The sequence below is a fragment of the Dama dama genome, chromosome 14 (assembly GCF_033118175.1).
Source record: "Dama dama isolate Ldn47 chromosome 14, ASM3311817v1, whole genome shotgun sequence".
Lineage (NCBI taxonomy): Eukaryota > Metazoa > Chordata > Mammalia > Artiodactyla > Cervidae > Dama > Dama dama.
Genome location: NC_083694.1, coordinates 31,240,708 through 31,257,110, shown reverse-complemented (window position 1 = coordinate 31,257,110; position 16,403 = coordinate 31,240,708). Strand labels below are relative to the sequence as shown.

General features: G+C 36.3%; 1 protein-coding gene across 10 annotated transcripts in view; it reads left to right on the top strand.

Moving 5' to 3' along the window:
* The window catches only part of SDCCAG8 (SHH signaling and ciliogenesis regulator SDCCAG8), a 245,892-nt gene that overhangs the window by 117,214 nt on the left and 112,275 nt on the right, over positions 1-16,403 (top strand). For all 10 annotated transcript variants that reach the window (XM_061160253.1, XM_061160254.1, XM_061160249.1 and 7 more), the window contains one exon: positions 15,355-15,497. In XM_061160253.1, coding sequence (XP_061016236.1) covers positions 15,355-15,497 — 143 coding nt within the window. The remainder of the gene's footprint in view (positions 1-15,354; positions 15,498-16,403) is intronic.

Genomic DNA, 16,403 nt, shown 5'->3' with positions numbered 1-16,403 from the left:
CTCCTTTAGTCATTTTTTTTATCTTCCAGATTTTGTACTTATTAGACCATTCCTGTTTTGTCAGAGAGAAAAGCATACCAAATAATTCTTTGGTCTTTGAAAACACCAACCTTTTTATATAAAGATGGTCCATCAGAAAAGAGACCTTCCTGTTTTTGTTACAGTTTATTTTGAAAGAAAACTCCAGGCTTATTTTCTTTTGAATGTACTTACTGTAGCAAGCAAAATAGTTTTGAAGTACCTTCAAAAGGATTGGGTTAGAGCTAGGTATAACTTTTTTTCACATAAATTATGACTGTAAAAAAGAATTATATTAATTTGTTAGGAAATTCAAGTAAAATTTGCATTGGTGCCTTGGTGACTACAGTGATGACTCTTACCTCTGATTATCTTCATTGACCACCCTCTTGCCCCTCAGCCAAAGAATCATGGCCACAACTCTCAGAGAAGAATAGAAAGAATCATGGTTTATAGTTTATTATTGGCCTTTAAAAAATTTAATGTCTTATTTATCTTATAACTGGAAGTTTTTACCTTTTGACCACCCTCACCCATTTTGCCCACCTCCCCATTCCCCAACTCTAGCAACAGCCTATCTTTTATGTGTCTGAGTTCACAGTTTATAGGTTCCACATAAAAATGAGATCATCCAGTATTTGTCTTTCTCTGTCTGACTTATTTTACTTAGGATAATGGTCTCAGGTCCATCCATATTGTCACAAAAAGCAGAATTTCCTTTCTTATGTCTGTGTAATATTTCAGTGTGTGTGTGTATGTGTGTGTGTGTATCACATTCTCTTTATCCATTCATCTGTCAATGGATTCTTAGGTAGTTTTTGTATTTTGGCTGTTGTAAATAATGCTGTGATGAACATAAGAATGCAGATACCCTTTCAAGGTAGTAGTTCATTACCTTCAGATAAATACTCAGATGTGAAATTGCTCAATTGTATGATAGTTCTATTTTTAATTTTTGGAGGACACTCCATACTGTTTTCCATAGTGGTTGCACCAATTCATTAATAATGTTCCCCTAAAGTCAATTTTATATATTAACAATTTAAATGTAAAATGGTTTCTCTTTTTATCAAATTAGAATGTTAAGTACATTGCTGACATAATTTCCTTGTAGAAAATAAGAAGCCAAACAATTATTTTTTGAGCTTTACTTTGTTTTAAATGTTAAAGCAAAAAATGTTCTAACAAGGATGGTTACAGCATATTAAAGGATTTCCGTCATGTGTGTACACAGAATTTAGACCTGCATTGGTGTTTTTAGTTATATTCTCTCAACAAAGACATTATAAGACTATTTAAATGTTCCAACATAACATTTTAATTCTTCAAAGAAGACATAAAAATGGCCAGTAAACACATAAAAATGTGCTCAACATTGCTCATTATTAGAAAAATGCAAATCAAAACTACAATGAGGTATCACCTCACACCAGCCAGAATGGCCATCATCAAAAAGTCTATAAACAGTAAATGCAGGAGAGGATGTGAGGAAAAAGGAACCCTCTTGCACTGTTGATGGAAATGTAAATTGATACAGCCTATGGAGAACAGTATGAAAAAACTGTTAAATCTTAAAAAACTAGGAATAAATCTATCACATAACCCACCAATCCCACTACGGGGCATATACCTTGAGAAAACCATAATTCAAAAAGGCACATGTACTCCAGTGTTCATTGCAGCACTATTTACAATAGCCAGGACATGGAAGCAGCATAGATGTCCATCAACAGATGGATAAAGAACTTGTGGTACATATATACGATGGAGTATTACCAGCCATATAAAGGAATACATTTGACTCAGTTCTAATAAGGTGGATGAACCTAGAGCCTATTTTACAGAGTGAAGTAAGTCAGAAAGAGGAAAGCAAATATCATATATTAATGCATATATATGGAATATAGAAATATGGTACTGATGAATCTATCTGCAGGGCTGCAGTGGAGATGCATACATAGAGAACAGACTTATGGACACAATGGGGGAAGGGGAAAATGGGAAGAATTGAGAGAGTAGCATTGAGACATATACATATATTACCATATGTAAAATTGTATAGCCAGTGGGAATTTGCAGTATGATGCAGGGAGCTCAAATCTGTGACAACCTCTAGGGGTGGGATGGTGTGGGAGGTGGAAGGGAAGTTCAAGAGGAAGGGGACACACATATACCTATTACTGATTCCATAAGCAGAAACCAATACAGTACTGTAAAGCAATTATCCTCCAATTAAAAATAAATATGTTTAAATTTTTTAAAAAGACACATGTGCCCCAGTGTTCATTGCAGCACTATTTTTGATAGCCAGGACATAGAAGCAACCTAGATGTCCATCAACAGATGAAATAAAGAAGTTGTGGTATATATATATACAATGGAATATTACTCAGCCACCAAAAGGAACAGATGTGAATCAGTTGAACTAAGGTGGATGAACCTAGAGCCTGTTACACAGAGTGAAGTAAGTCAGAGAGAGAAAAACAAATGTCAACACATATATATGGCTCCATAATCTAGATTCCATAATCTAGAAAAATGGTGCTGATGAACCTACTTACAGAGCAATAGAGACACAGTTGTAGAGAATGGACTTGTGCACAGAGCAGGGGAGGAGAGGGCAGGACGAATTGAGAAAGTAGCATTGACAGATGTACACATCATGTGTCAGATACATAGCTATTAGAAGCTGCTGTCCTGGGTTGGGAAGATCCCCTGGAGGAGGGCATGGCAACCCACTCCAGTATTCTTGCCTGGAGAATCCCATGGACAGAGGAGCCTGGTGGGCTACAGTCCACAGGCTCACAGAGAGTTGGATATGACTGAAGCAACTTAGTACACATGTACACAGAAGCTGCTATATAACACAGGGAGCCCAGCCTGGTCCTCTGTGACGACCTAGAGGGGTGAGGGGGAGGGAGGCTCAAGATGGAGGACATATATATTTCCTTATAGCTGATTCACGTTGTACAGCAGAAAACAGCACCAACATTGTAAGCAATTATCCTCCAATTAAAAATAAATAAACATTTTAAGACATGTGCAGTAGAATAGATAGGTGCCATAGGATTACTAGCTTTGTAAAGCAAGAAACTGCCAAAGATTTAACATGTTTTGAGTTTATCAACTCCATTAATATAGCTCTTAAGGTACTACTATGAGTAAAACAGAAATATTCTCTTGGATGATAATTCAATTAGGTGAATTTGTAAATAATTAAGCAGTCATTCCAAGGAAGTTTTTATTAGGTTGGAGAAAATGTTCATTGGGGTTTTTCCATAACATCTTGTGGAAAAACCCAAACAAACTTTTTGGCCAACCCAGTACTTATAGATACATTAAACTTTGTAGTTGTTCAGTAGTCAGGCATTACTGATTCAATCAATTTGCAACTGGGAGTGGGGGGGTGGTTAGGAGACAGTTTTTTAAGAAGCTGTTTTCAAGTCTTTGAAGTTACAGTCCCTTGATATTTATAGGGACACATCCCAGTCTCTTCACTAATGACAGCAAAAGCAATTAATTCCTGCTATTAAATATAGTAATGTATTTAACTGACCCATTCACCCTCTAGAATGTTTATAAATATAGAACTAAAATTATTTGTGAGCCCATTGAAATAAATTCTACTACTAAAATAAACAGTATATTTTGCTATAGCATAATGACATTTCAGGAGAGGGTTATGTTCTGAATTTAATTTGTAAGGTAAATAATCCATATGGTCAAAATTATTTTTGAAAATCTTTTGAATTAACATAGTCTACATGGATTTGTATGTATTGATTTATATGTGTTTAGAACCATGTATTCCTACTACATTGGAGACATTCATACAGTTTCTCAAAAACCTTTTTTTTGGGGGGGTGGAGGGGGCCATGTTGCAGGTCTTGTGGGAACTTAGTTCTTCAACTAGGGATCAAATCTAGGCCCGTGGCAGTGAGACTGCAGATATCTAACCACTGGACCACCAGGACATTCCCTTAAAAACTTTAATTCATATCACTTTACTTTTATTGTTGGGATAGATTACTATTTATTCAGACAGAGACCAGATATGAGTGAAGACAAGGAGGAAACCAGCCCCCGAAAGAAAATCCGATCACCTGAGCTCTTTTTTGTAAACTGACCACAGGGCTGCGATGATTCTTCTTCTTGCCCATGAATTTTCTGGCATCGCATAACAGCAGTGTGAGCTTTGCTTAACAAAAAAGGCTGGTGTATTGTCACAGTGTAACAGAATCAGTTTTGTACCAGATGTCTTAAATTCTTCTCTTTAGACCCACTGTTTTAGAAAGGTACTTTTTCTGCCATAGACCCATCTCATCTGTTTTGAAAACTTGTTTTGAGAGCTCCTTTAGCTCCAAGGAAGTGCTCCTGAGTAGAAGTGATCCGTTGATCCCACTTCTTTTATCATTATGGAAAGAGAAAAAAAAAAAACTTTTATTAAAACTATTTAAAGAATATTTGCTTAGAGTAAGAATTGATTTAGGAGTCAGTTAGAAATGATTAGAAAACTGGAAAGTTTTACCAGCTGTTACATATTGTATTGGGAAGGCTAAAAGGTCAAGTGCCACTTTGACTCTCCTGCTGTGTGGAGTCTTTGTGTTGTAAAAGATATAAACTCTGGGACCTAAGGCTAAGCACATTCAAACTCCACACCCTCAAGGCTACCCCTAAAATCCCTTGGGGAAATGCTTCTTCAAAGTGAATCTCAGCCAGGGCTTTGCAAACTGAGAGCCTTGTGTTAGCTAGTGTGACATTTGATCCCAGACGTCTTGAGTTAATCTCTCTGTCCATGTCTTTTACCCATGCCAAGTTGTAGTCCAACAGGTTTTAGAAAGCACATTTTGTCATTTTTCTTTTTAATCTTCTGAAGTTTGTTTAGGAAGACAATATACAGTATAGTATAAAGAGTATAGGACTTGAAATCAGATTAATCCCATTTTGAATCCCATCTCCGCCGCTATATCATTTTGTATAAGTCACTAAATATCTGTGTCTGTTTTCTCATCATAAAACAACGATAGGATATTTATGTTTACAAGATTGCCATGATCACAAAATGAGATTAAAAACAGGAAATCTAATAGTATGAAATACTAACACAGTGCCTGACACATGAGAAATGATGGCTGGTGTCAGTGTTACTATTAGGCCTGAAGTAAAAGCCTATTAAATCAATATTGTGTGCCCTCAGTGATGATAAGCATGAACAGAACTTCTAGGATGGTGTCAGCAACCTTCAGTTATAGAACTCAGGTTTGTTCAGTTTGCTTGCCACTCAAAGCCAGTAACTGAGGAGCGAGCATCAGTAGAAAGGAAAGATGCTTTATTCAGAAAAGCCAGCAACCTGGGAGAAGGTGCACTTCTGTCCAGGGACCAACTCTGAAGATTCTGCTTAGCCATGAGTTTTTAAAGGGAAAAAAATCATAGTTAATCATTAAAATAGGAGGTAAGATTCTTCATCCTTTTTCCATTTCATGCAAACCTTCTGACTTCTAGTCTTCCTTAGGAGTCTGTCTTGCTCGTGTGATCTGCCTGTACAATTGGACGCTGTTTTACCCACACAATGCAACTGCACCTGTGGGGTCTGCCTGCAGATTTACTAAGGAGAAGCTAGGGGCAGAGAACCAATCCTTCTTTAGCTACTTAAGCCTTCATTCTTATGCCTTCTAATCCAGGAAAGGCATCAATAGATTAGGCAAGGCATTGTGTACATTCATTAAGGCAGAAATCAGAAGTTAGGTTAAATGCTGTGTCGTGATCTCGTCTTTATCGTTAAGACCAGAAGAAAACAGGAATGAACAGAAAAGGGGCAAAGAAGCTGCTTACACTTCTACATCTACTACAGTAAAGACAACCATTTTTGTCTATTTCTAAAATGACTTTCATATTACTTATAATATCTTTTTATTTACATAGGCTGGTTTTCTAAGAGTCTACTTTGGAGAGTGAGTCTTAGTAATAAATTTGGCTATTTTCTAGACCAGTGCTATCAAGTAGAATTTTCTGTGATGATGAGATATTTTATACCTGCACTGTTCAATATGGCAGCCATGATCCATATGTGGCTACTGAGCACTATGTGATTAATGCAGTTGAGGAGCTATGTTCTCTATTTTAATTAAATTAATTTTATATGCCCACAGGTAGCTAGTGCAGCTACAGACAACCTTATTTATGGTTTGGCAAAGTCATTCTTAACATCAACAAGTTAATAAAAGTGTCAATGGATGAATACTCAATTTCAGATGAGTACATTCTTTTTATCCACACAGAACTTGATAGAAACGATCATTTATCTTTCAAGTGATATATTGTTATGTTTTATTTTTCAGTATCATATACCACTTTATTTTTCTAAATATGTTCTATGAATTCATCCATTGGGTTCTGAGTGATAAATTCACATTGTCAAATTTTGACCACTTCAAAACCACAGGTTCTTCTTTCTCACTGTGCAAGAGTTCCAGTCTTCCTAGTGTTCTGTAGTGTTTTTGCTTTTCTCCTCATTTTCTTATGTGTATAAATAAATTATCCTAGATTAATGATTGTTAAATAATTTTTAATTCACATATTTATTAGCAGGGATAAGTCACTACCATTGGATTAAAATAGTTCCTATATGCTACTTTTTCACTCCAAGTAAAGTTATTCTTTGGAATTAAGATGACATAATTTTTTAAATGGGTTTTACATTCATTTCTTAAGTCTTTTTTTACTCAGGAAGTCAGGAGAAGTATATATTGAACTTATCTTAATGAAATTCTTTATTTCATTCTATTTAATTTATATTAAAAATATAGTTTTTAATAATCAGAAATATACCCTATTTTTTAAAATTAATTTTTATTGGAGTATAGCTGATTTACAATGTTGTATTAGTGTCTGTTCAACAGCACAGTGAATCAGTTATACATATACATATATCCACTCTTTTTTAGATTCTTTTCCCATATAGGACATTACAGAATGTTGACTAGGGTAACCTGGGCTATACAATAGACTCTTATTAGTTATCTATTTTATATATAGTAGTGTATTTATGTCAATCTCAACTCCCAATTTATCCTTCCCCCTCTTACTCTCTGGTAACCATAAGTGTTTCTACATCTTGTGATTCTATTTCTCTTTTATTTTTAACTCTTATAATTGTAAGAGTTGTAAGAGTGTAATTGACTTACAATATTGTATTAGTCTCAGGTAGGTCCACTGAAATCAGGTCCCAGGACTGCAGTAATTTGGATCTGGACCCCCTGTAGGCACTGTGGAGGCAGCTCAGACTCTGGCCTGGCCCAACCCTGGCATGTCTGTGCTCATAAAGTTTACAGCTGCTAAAGTCAGATCTGTCTTACCTGAGGAGCTTGTTCATTCAGATGTTCTGTAGGCACTGAGTTTACAAAACCAATCATGGCAATATCAATTCATGGTTTGTGTAGCTGCAAGGAGAGATTTTAGCTTTTCTTCCTTAGTTGTATGGCCTCTGGGGTTCAGCTGTGGTTTCAGCCCCACAGGGGTCTGCTCTCAAGGTTGCCCCAGATCACATGAGTCTGCCCCAGCAAGAAAGGGGTACAGAAGTGGTGGTGGCTGCGGTCACAAGGATGCCTACTATAGAGGAGATAGAGTGAAGAGGATACGGTGGTGGCCGCTGGGGCCACAGGGGTGGGGACAGGTGCTTGGGGAAGTCTGCAGCTGCGTTCACAAGAGGGCCAGCCTGGACTGAAATGAGGTGCTTTGGCCAGTGGCCATGGACTTGTGAAAGTCAGCCCTGGTGGGAGTCTCCCTAACGTGCAATGAGGCAGAAGCCAGTGCGTGGTGAGAGGCTGCAAAGGTGGCCCTGCCCCTTGCACATCACTCAACAATGGCGCTTTGCTTCGGTGGAGTCTGGGTTTCCTCCACAAGCATTCAGGGTTAAGGGATTCCTCAGTCCTATGCCCTCAGGCTGTCTCTTTGTTGCTAACAGCAGTCCCCTTTCAGGATTTGCTTTCCAAACCCATGTTTCAGAACCTAGCCCCCATCTGTACCAGTGGACACACATCTTAGGCTGGGGCACAGACCAGCTGTAAAGCTCTCACTCTGTTCTGCCACATTCACCAGTTGTTGTGCTCGCCTCTGACAGTCCCCAATGCTTCCATTCTGTCCCAACTGATCTCCCCACTGTGAGGAGGCTGCCTCCCTTGTAGAAACCTCTTCTCTCCTTCAGCTCCCCCGCCAGTGGTGCCGTTCCCATCCCTCTTCCTCTCCTTTTCTTTCTCCCTTCTTTCTTTCATCCTACCTGGTTATGCCTGGGTCTTTCTTGTCCTTTTTGGTGTCTGAGACCTCTGCTAATGTTCAGCCAGTGCTCTTTGAGAATTGTTCCATTTGTAGATGCATTCTTGATGCATTTGTGGGGAGAGGTGAACTTCACTTCCTCCTTCTCCACCATCTTGACTCCTTTGCTACTTTTTAAATTGTATTATCATAAAATCAATTTTATGGGGTGAAACCAAAAGTTTTTCTTTTTTTTTTTTAAGGGGAATAGAATTAGAAGGAATAGGGGAAAATAAGGAGAAAAAAAAAAGAAGGAATAGGAAATATCTGAGTGCTTCAAATATAATTAGGGTTAGTATTGTTTTATGGTAATAGTTACACTTATACATATGTGTGAGAGAGTGTATATGTTTATAAATTGTGGTATAAAATGTATTTCTTACTATGGATCTTGGTTAAAAAGAAAAGAAATTAAAAGCTGTTGGCTAATTTATGGTATGAGATAGAGGAGCAAAATCAAGAAGATCTGGTTCAAGGCTTAGATTTACTCCTTTGGACAATTATTCAATGTTTTTGACTCTTAGTTTCTTTAGAATCGTTTAGAGTGTTCCTTTTGTTCATTTAGAGTGGTTTGTCAGTTACTTTATGTTGAAAAATCTCATAGCTTACAATAGCAATCATTTAAGCTCATGTTTATGAATCTTCAGGTCATCTGGAATTTGACTGATCTGTGCTGCATTTGACTGGTTGGTTCTGCTTCAGGTTGTGGGTTGTCTGAGCTATGGTTTGGGTTTGGTTCTGATCCACATGTATTTATTATGTGGTCCAGGCAAAAGGGACAGCAGCTATTCAAGGCATGCTTTTCTCATGGAGAATCACCAGAATATAAAAACAAAAACTACAAAAACATGTTTATGACTTTTGCTTTCATTATAAACATGAAAATTCTATTGGCTAATTGAAATGAGATGACGAAGCCCAAAGTCATTGGGGAGATATAGTGTATCTCATTACCAGTGGAAGGAGACAGACGTGAATATTTGCTGAAGGATAATATAAACTTTTTACATTACACCAAAACTTTGTTAAATACTTCATTCTCAAATATAAAAAGACAGCCAAGTATCACTATGTATTTGAGGAAAGCCTTTTACATAATAGAGTGTCTAAAACAAACAGCAAAAAAGGAAACTGATGCAGTATAGCAGAGGAGAACATCTAAAATACTTTAATATTTTAATGGAGGCATACAATATTATAGTCATATGATAAAAATATCATGCTATATAAAAACAGTGAAAAAAGAGATATCTCCTGGAATGAAAGTTGTGCTAAAAAGTTTTTTTAATTCAATAGAAGTTTTGGAACATGATGTCAAGGAACCATCCCAGAAGTTAGAATCAAAAGACAAGTAGGTAAAATTAAGTGATCAATGCAACAGAGCCGAAAACCAATGTCCATGAGTTCCAGGAAAAGGAATTATTAAAATGTATGGCATCAGAATATTTTAAAATAAAAATATAAGATAATTTATTCAAACAAAAGAAAACCTCCAGATTAAAAAGGTCCTACTGACAACCCAACACAATGTATGAAAAAAGGCCCATTCCAAGGTCTAGCATTGTAAAGTTGCAAAATTCCAGAGGAAAATTATTATAAAGGCTTTTAGAAACAAAAAAGCAAATCACAGACTATTAGGAATCATAATAGCATAGGGCTTTTTAATTGTAATATTACAATCTTGAAGACAGTGTTACTGTCCCTTAAAAATCCTGAATGAAAGTTAATTTCAGCATAGATATTATACCTAGCCAAACTATCAAGTGGGCTTCCCTGATAGCTCAGTTGGTAAAGAATCTGCCTGTAATGCAGGAGACCCCAGTTTGAATCCTGGGTCAGGAAAATCTGCTGGAGAAGGGATAGGCTACCCACTCCAGTATTCTTGGACTTCCCTTATGGCTCAGCTGGTAAAGAATCTGCCTGCAATGCATGAGACCTGGGTTTGATCCCTGGGTTGGGAAGATCCCCTGGAGAAAGGAAAGGCTACCCACTCCAGTATTCTGGCCTGGAGCATTCCATGGACTATACAGTCCATGGGGTCACAAAGAGTGAGACACAACTGAGTGACTTTCACTTTAAACTATCAAGGATATGCATGGAATAACAACATATTCAGGCATACAGATACTTTTTGAAAATGCATTATTTGTGTACCCTTTCTTGTGAAAGTTACCCGGAGAAGGTATTTCAACTACAGAAGGGGGTAAACTGAGAAACAGGATGACTTAAAACACATAAAACAAGAAACTGCAATCGGAGCATGTATAAGTGAATCAACCAAGTCAGAGATTAGCCAGGCTAGACGTGTCACCAAGCAGGGTATATCTAGGAAAATAAAGGAACTAATGATTTACTGATATGTTCCACTATTGAAAAAATATTATTAATAGGTATTTGACAGAACTGTTTGAACGTTTGGGGGAAAAAAATGTCACTTACCAAGAAAAATAAAGTATTAAAAAAGCAAGCAATTAATTCTATAAATAATAAAAGATTTTTACAAGAAAATTAATTTAAGCAGAATAATCCTTATCTCAGTATTGAACAATGTTTCTATAATCATTATAATGTAAATGAACTACTGACTAATGATTTAACCAAAATTGTTAAAGAGGAGGATGAGGTGGGTATATTGGATGGTATAAGAGAGATAAATCACTACCTTTTTTAATATAGGAAATCAACATGCATGAGTTCTCAATCACTCAGTCGTGTCCAACTCTTTGCAACCCCATGGACTGTAGCCCGTCAGGCTCTTCTATTCATGAGATTTCCCAGGCAAGAATACCGTAGTAGGTTGCCATTTCCTTCTCCAGGGGATCTTCGCTACCCATGGATCAAATCCTCATCTCTTCCATCTTCTGCATTGGCAGGTGGATTCTTTACCACTAGTGCCACATAGGAAATCAATAGATGAAGTTTATGTAGCAAAATCAAAGGATAGCATGATAAAAGTTAAAGTTACCCAGTTGTGTCTGACTCTTTGTGACCCCATGGACTGTAGCCTGCCAGGCTCCTCTGTCCATGGAATTCTCCAGGCCAGAATACTGCAGTGGGTAGCCGTTCCCTTCTTCAGGGGATCTTCCCAACCCAGGGACTGAACCCAGGTCTCCCGCATTGCAGGTAGATTCTTCACCATGTGAGCCACCAGGGAAGCAAGTATGTTATTTTAAAGTAAGAATATAAATATCAAGGATGGATACTATGTGCCACAGGCAATTTAGCTTAGAGATGGGGGAGGGGAAGAGCACAGGCACTGACTTTCTGCTAGGAGCAACTGAGTACTATTTGACTTAAATTAGGCACATTACTTTGATAAGAAAATCTAAAAAATGATGAAAAGAAATGACTAATAAGAAAATTGTGTGCATTATAGATTGTAAATGAACAGTAGTCTCTTGTTTCTCCATATCCCCTCCTTGGTAGTGTTCTCCTGAGGTAGCCACCTTTAATCATTTCTACTTTTAGTTATTGAGATTTTTGGATGATATCACTGGTTCAATGAACATGAACTTCGTCAAACTCCTGGAGATGGTGAGGGACAGGGAGGGCTGGTGTACTGCAGTCCATGGGGTCACAAAGAGTCGGACATGACTTGACAATTGAACAACTTTTAGTTATTCTGGCGGATACATTCATGACTTGAAGTATATCTTTTGATAAAGTGTAAAGCTACCCGGACTCATCTTTACCCAGTTAGCCAGAAGATGGCCATATCAAACTGCACTGTACGTTGCAGGTTAATAGAGTACTTTGAGAGTAGAGTACAATTGGCCTATGACTGTTGTGGTTTTTCATCCCTGAGCCACTGTATACAGCCAAGGAAGCAGCCCTGACCTAGTTGGGCAAAGCAAAGGGTTATCCTGCCAGTGGGAGTATGGCATTTCTGGCAAGAGATTCCTCTTCTAACTGTTGGAGTTGGTGCCATGGCAGATTTTCCTGACTCGGGGAGTAAGTGTTGAGCCCTGGTCCAGCTGGTTCGATTATTTGTTGATTTTGATTATCTGCACCAATAAGCTGTTTCTCTGGCACAGATAATCTGAATCAGGCAGTAACTTTCCATCTTCCTAACAAAAATGCTTTTTGCATTTTGAAATTATAATAAAGTTTTATTCAGTGTCCTCCAAAAGAGTGCTTATCCAGAAATTTTATTGAATTAAATTAGGAACTCTTTAGTGCTTCAGGGATAACCATAAATCCTTAGGCAGGTCTTTTTCCTTTACTTGTATTTTTGCTCTTCTTGAAAGGTAGAGAAAAATCAGCAGTAATGATACAAGCTGTTTTTTATTCAGCTCTTGCTATATCCTAGGCACTCTGGTAAGTAGTCACCATTTCCTTTTGTCTTCCCAATAGTTTTAGGAGCTTTCTAGAGTTGTCACTCCCGTTTTAGACTGAAGAAACTGGTAAGAGTTGAGTGACTTGTCCAAGGTCACAGAGCTGGAGAGTGCCAGAGCTGTGTCTGAGCCCTGATTTGTGTTGATCCTTGGGCCTATGTTCTTTATGTCTAGGTTTGACTGGATTTCAGTGCAGCATCTGACTTTTTATTACATGAAACTAAGAAAGCAGCTACTTTATACATAAAACCCGATTATCAATATAAGGTTACATATGTTATTGTTGTTGGACTGTACTTATAAAATTGTTACACCTTTTCTTTTGAAGGAAGTTTAGAATTTTATACATCTTCTATTTCTGTCACTGTGTCATGTCCTCTCAACTCAAAATTCTGGAGTCATCTTTGTTATCTTCTGATATCTATCCTTTTATTTACATATACTCATCATGTTCTCTTTATATTTCTGTCTTAACTGTCACTACTTCTTATATTTGGAGTATTGCAACCATCTTTTTGTGGTCTACTACTACTGCCAGTCTCTACTGTCCTAATGATCATACACATTAATCCAGTATTTTGAAGCTCAGCTTCTCTCATGTTGCATACCTGTTTAAATCATTATTTCCTCATTATCTGTAAGGAAAAATACAGCTTTATAAATCTAGAATTTAAAATGTTTGGTAATTGATCTAATCTATCATTCCATGAGTTTATGTGGCCTTTCCTTCTTTCCCACTTTTCTTGCCCATGCTGGTATATCCTTACTCTGGCCTACTGAAGCACAGATTTTCTCTGAGACTCATTTGTTGTTTTTCACACGCTTGGTATTTTGGTTGTCTTTTTGTGTGTGTTTGTCTCATTTACTCAACTGAATTGCTAAGTCCTGAGTGTGAAGGTGAAAACTGAGTCCATCATAATATTTAGCATAGTTTCTTGCATATAGCACTGTGTAAAAATATTAATGGATAAATTTTTGTAATTTCCTGGTGGTTCAGTGGTAAAGAATTCTCCTGCAACACAGGGGATGTAGGAGACATAGGTTTGATCCTTGGCTCAAGAAGATCCCCTGGAGGAGGGCATGGCAATTCATTCCAGTGTTCTTGCCTGGAGAATTCCATGGACAGAGGAGCCTGGCAGGCTATAGTCCATGGGGTTGCAAAGAGTCAGACTCAACTGAAGTGACTGAGCATGAGCAGGAGCAAAAAAAAATTAATGGATACATTTTTGTAATTTTAAAATTAACATATAATTCTGGTTCTACTTTGCTTTTTTGTTAATTTCGTAAATGTTAGATCAAACTTAGTAGGCTAGGCTTTTCTCTTATGTTTTTCTATCTTTTTAATTATATTGCATAATGAGATAGAAATGTATTGATAAAACTTTAACAATTTAAAATATTTTAAACAAATCCATTTCACTTAGTAATCTAATCTGAAAGATATAGAAAATCTACTATGAATGAAAGCAATATGCTTGTTATTACATAATTTTTTAAAAATAGCTTATATGTTGTTTTATTATATGGTAATGTACAGTTTTGATGGAGATAAACTGAACATTTGTAGTGCAATAAATGTTGAAAAATAAACAATTTATCCTGCCTGATATATTCAGTGTAGTTGTAGATTGTTCAGAATACTGAGTCATAACATGAAGAAATTTGAAATGTACTTAAATACTAAGTTTAAAACTCTACTTAGACATGTTTTTTTTTCCAAGAGTGGACTGCATTTTTGTTATAAAAATTGCTTCTTGCTTTCTACTGAATTGAAAATATTTCAGTCTTTACTTTCCCCTATTTTGTTTTTCTTGTTTTAGTGGTCTGAATATTTATCTCTTCTATTTTCTTTTTTTAAAAAATTATGGATGTTCTATAATAAATAAATATTTGTACTTTAATGTGTAAATTATTTAAACCATGTTCTATGTAAAGTATTTTTGCTTTGAAATATTTGAGTTACAGTAAGAAAGTATAATTTCATACTGAAACCAAAGAATAAGCTATTATAGATTTTTATATATTTTGATGTTTATATTTGTTAATCTCAGAGTGGTTTTATTGCCTTTTAAATGCAATTTTAATGCAATATTATTTTAGCTCAGCAATGTCATACATTCAAATGCTTGAAATTTCTCATGTTTTATTTTTTCCTAAAGTATTTTTTTCCAAATAATACTGTGCATCATAATGATGTCTTCTTTTACACCTCATATTTTTCTAAAAGATATCTTAAATTATTTTACCATTTAATTTGATTTTCAAAACATCCAAATGTAACCATAAATGTGTCTTTTAAAATCAAGTCTCACATTTGATGTAAATCACTGCACATGTCTGATCTTATCTCACAAACAAAACTGTTATATTTAAAAAGTAGTGATTTTTTAAGTTCGTATTATTTTTTAAAGAGACTGAGCCTTAGATTCAAAGCACAGATATTCCATTTTGACTATCCTCATTTAATCATTTCATTTTTAAAATTAGACTGCATCTTACGATCCAAAAAATCCTTACTAATGTGCATTTCTGGCTGGGTTAATTCCCTTTGTCATAAAGTGGAAGCTAGCCTAAATTTTCTAATAATTTTTCATCATATTGAAATTCATGGCAAAAATAAAAATGAGATCATTTTGATTTCAAGTGCATATATTTTATAGTGATACTCTTCACCCTCTTCTCCCTGCCTAAGGAAATAGAGAAATTGAGTTTAGAACTGAGTGAAAGCAAGCAGCGCTTGGAACAGCAGCAAGAGAAGGCAGCCCGGGCCAGAGAGGAGTGCCTGAAACTGACAGAACTGCTAGGCGAATCCGAGCACCAACTGCACCTCACCAGGTACTGCCTAATCCCATTATGCACCGCAGCACCAATTTCATCCCTCGGATTTTTGCCACAGGCTTCCAAACAGTTGTTAGAGTTAAGTCTTAGTCATTCAATTCACACACAGTTTTTAGGCATATTAAGAAAAGTGGAGATGTGGTAAGCAAAACACCCAGACATGTGAATGATAAGTGTGGCAGGGAATTACTGATAGATTACAAAACCTTTCATCTACAGTGCTCAAATATTTAGGTGATTCTCTATCAATATACGCAAAATGACATATTTCTTCTACCACAGCCACTACCCCTCCTGTTAATTTTATGTCTAATAAAAATGTTGAACTGAAGTATCTGAGGAATATATTTAGGAAAAGAGTGAGATACTGTCAGTGGTGAAAGAGACAAAACAAAAGACATCCTAAGATGCAAACTGAGGTGGCAGAGCTACAAAATAAGCAACCTGAGTCCTAAGGAGGTGTAAGAGTTAGACATGGGACTGACTGACGCTGTTCATGTTTAAACCATTACTATAACCGTGCTTATACCATCGCGCTTTCAAACTACATCACTTCCATCATGAGATATTGTGATGTGAGAGCATCATTGTCATAAAACTTTAGTGAACACATAACTCAGCCCTAAATTACGATAATACATTTTAGGTAGTAAACATTGGGAAATTAGTTATATTGAAAACATACACAATATGCATAAATATACAGACACAGAGAAAAATTCAAACTGAGATTGTAGGTGTTTCACAGTACCATATGAATGGTTTCTTTTCCTTTCAAGTTTTAGTACAATTTTTCAGTTTTCAGATCAAGCCTTTGGGTTTGTTCAATTCTTAGAGTTTTTCAGTTTTTAGAGAGAACTTTGTCTAAATACCTACATAAGTTTATAAAATCTGGTTTATTCA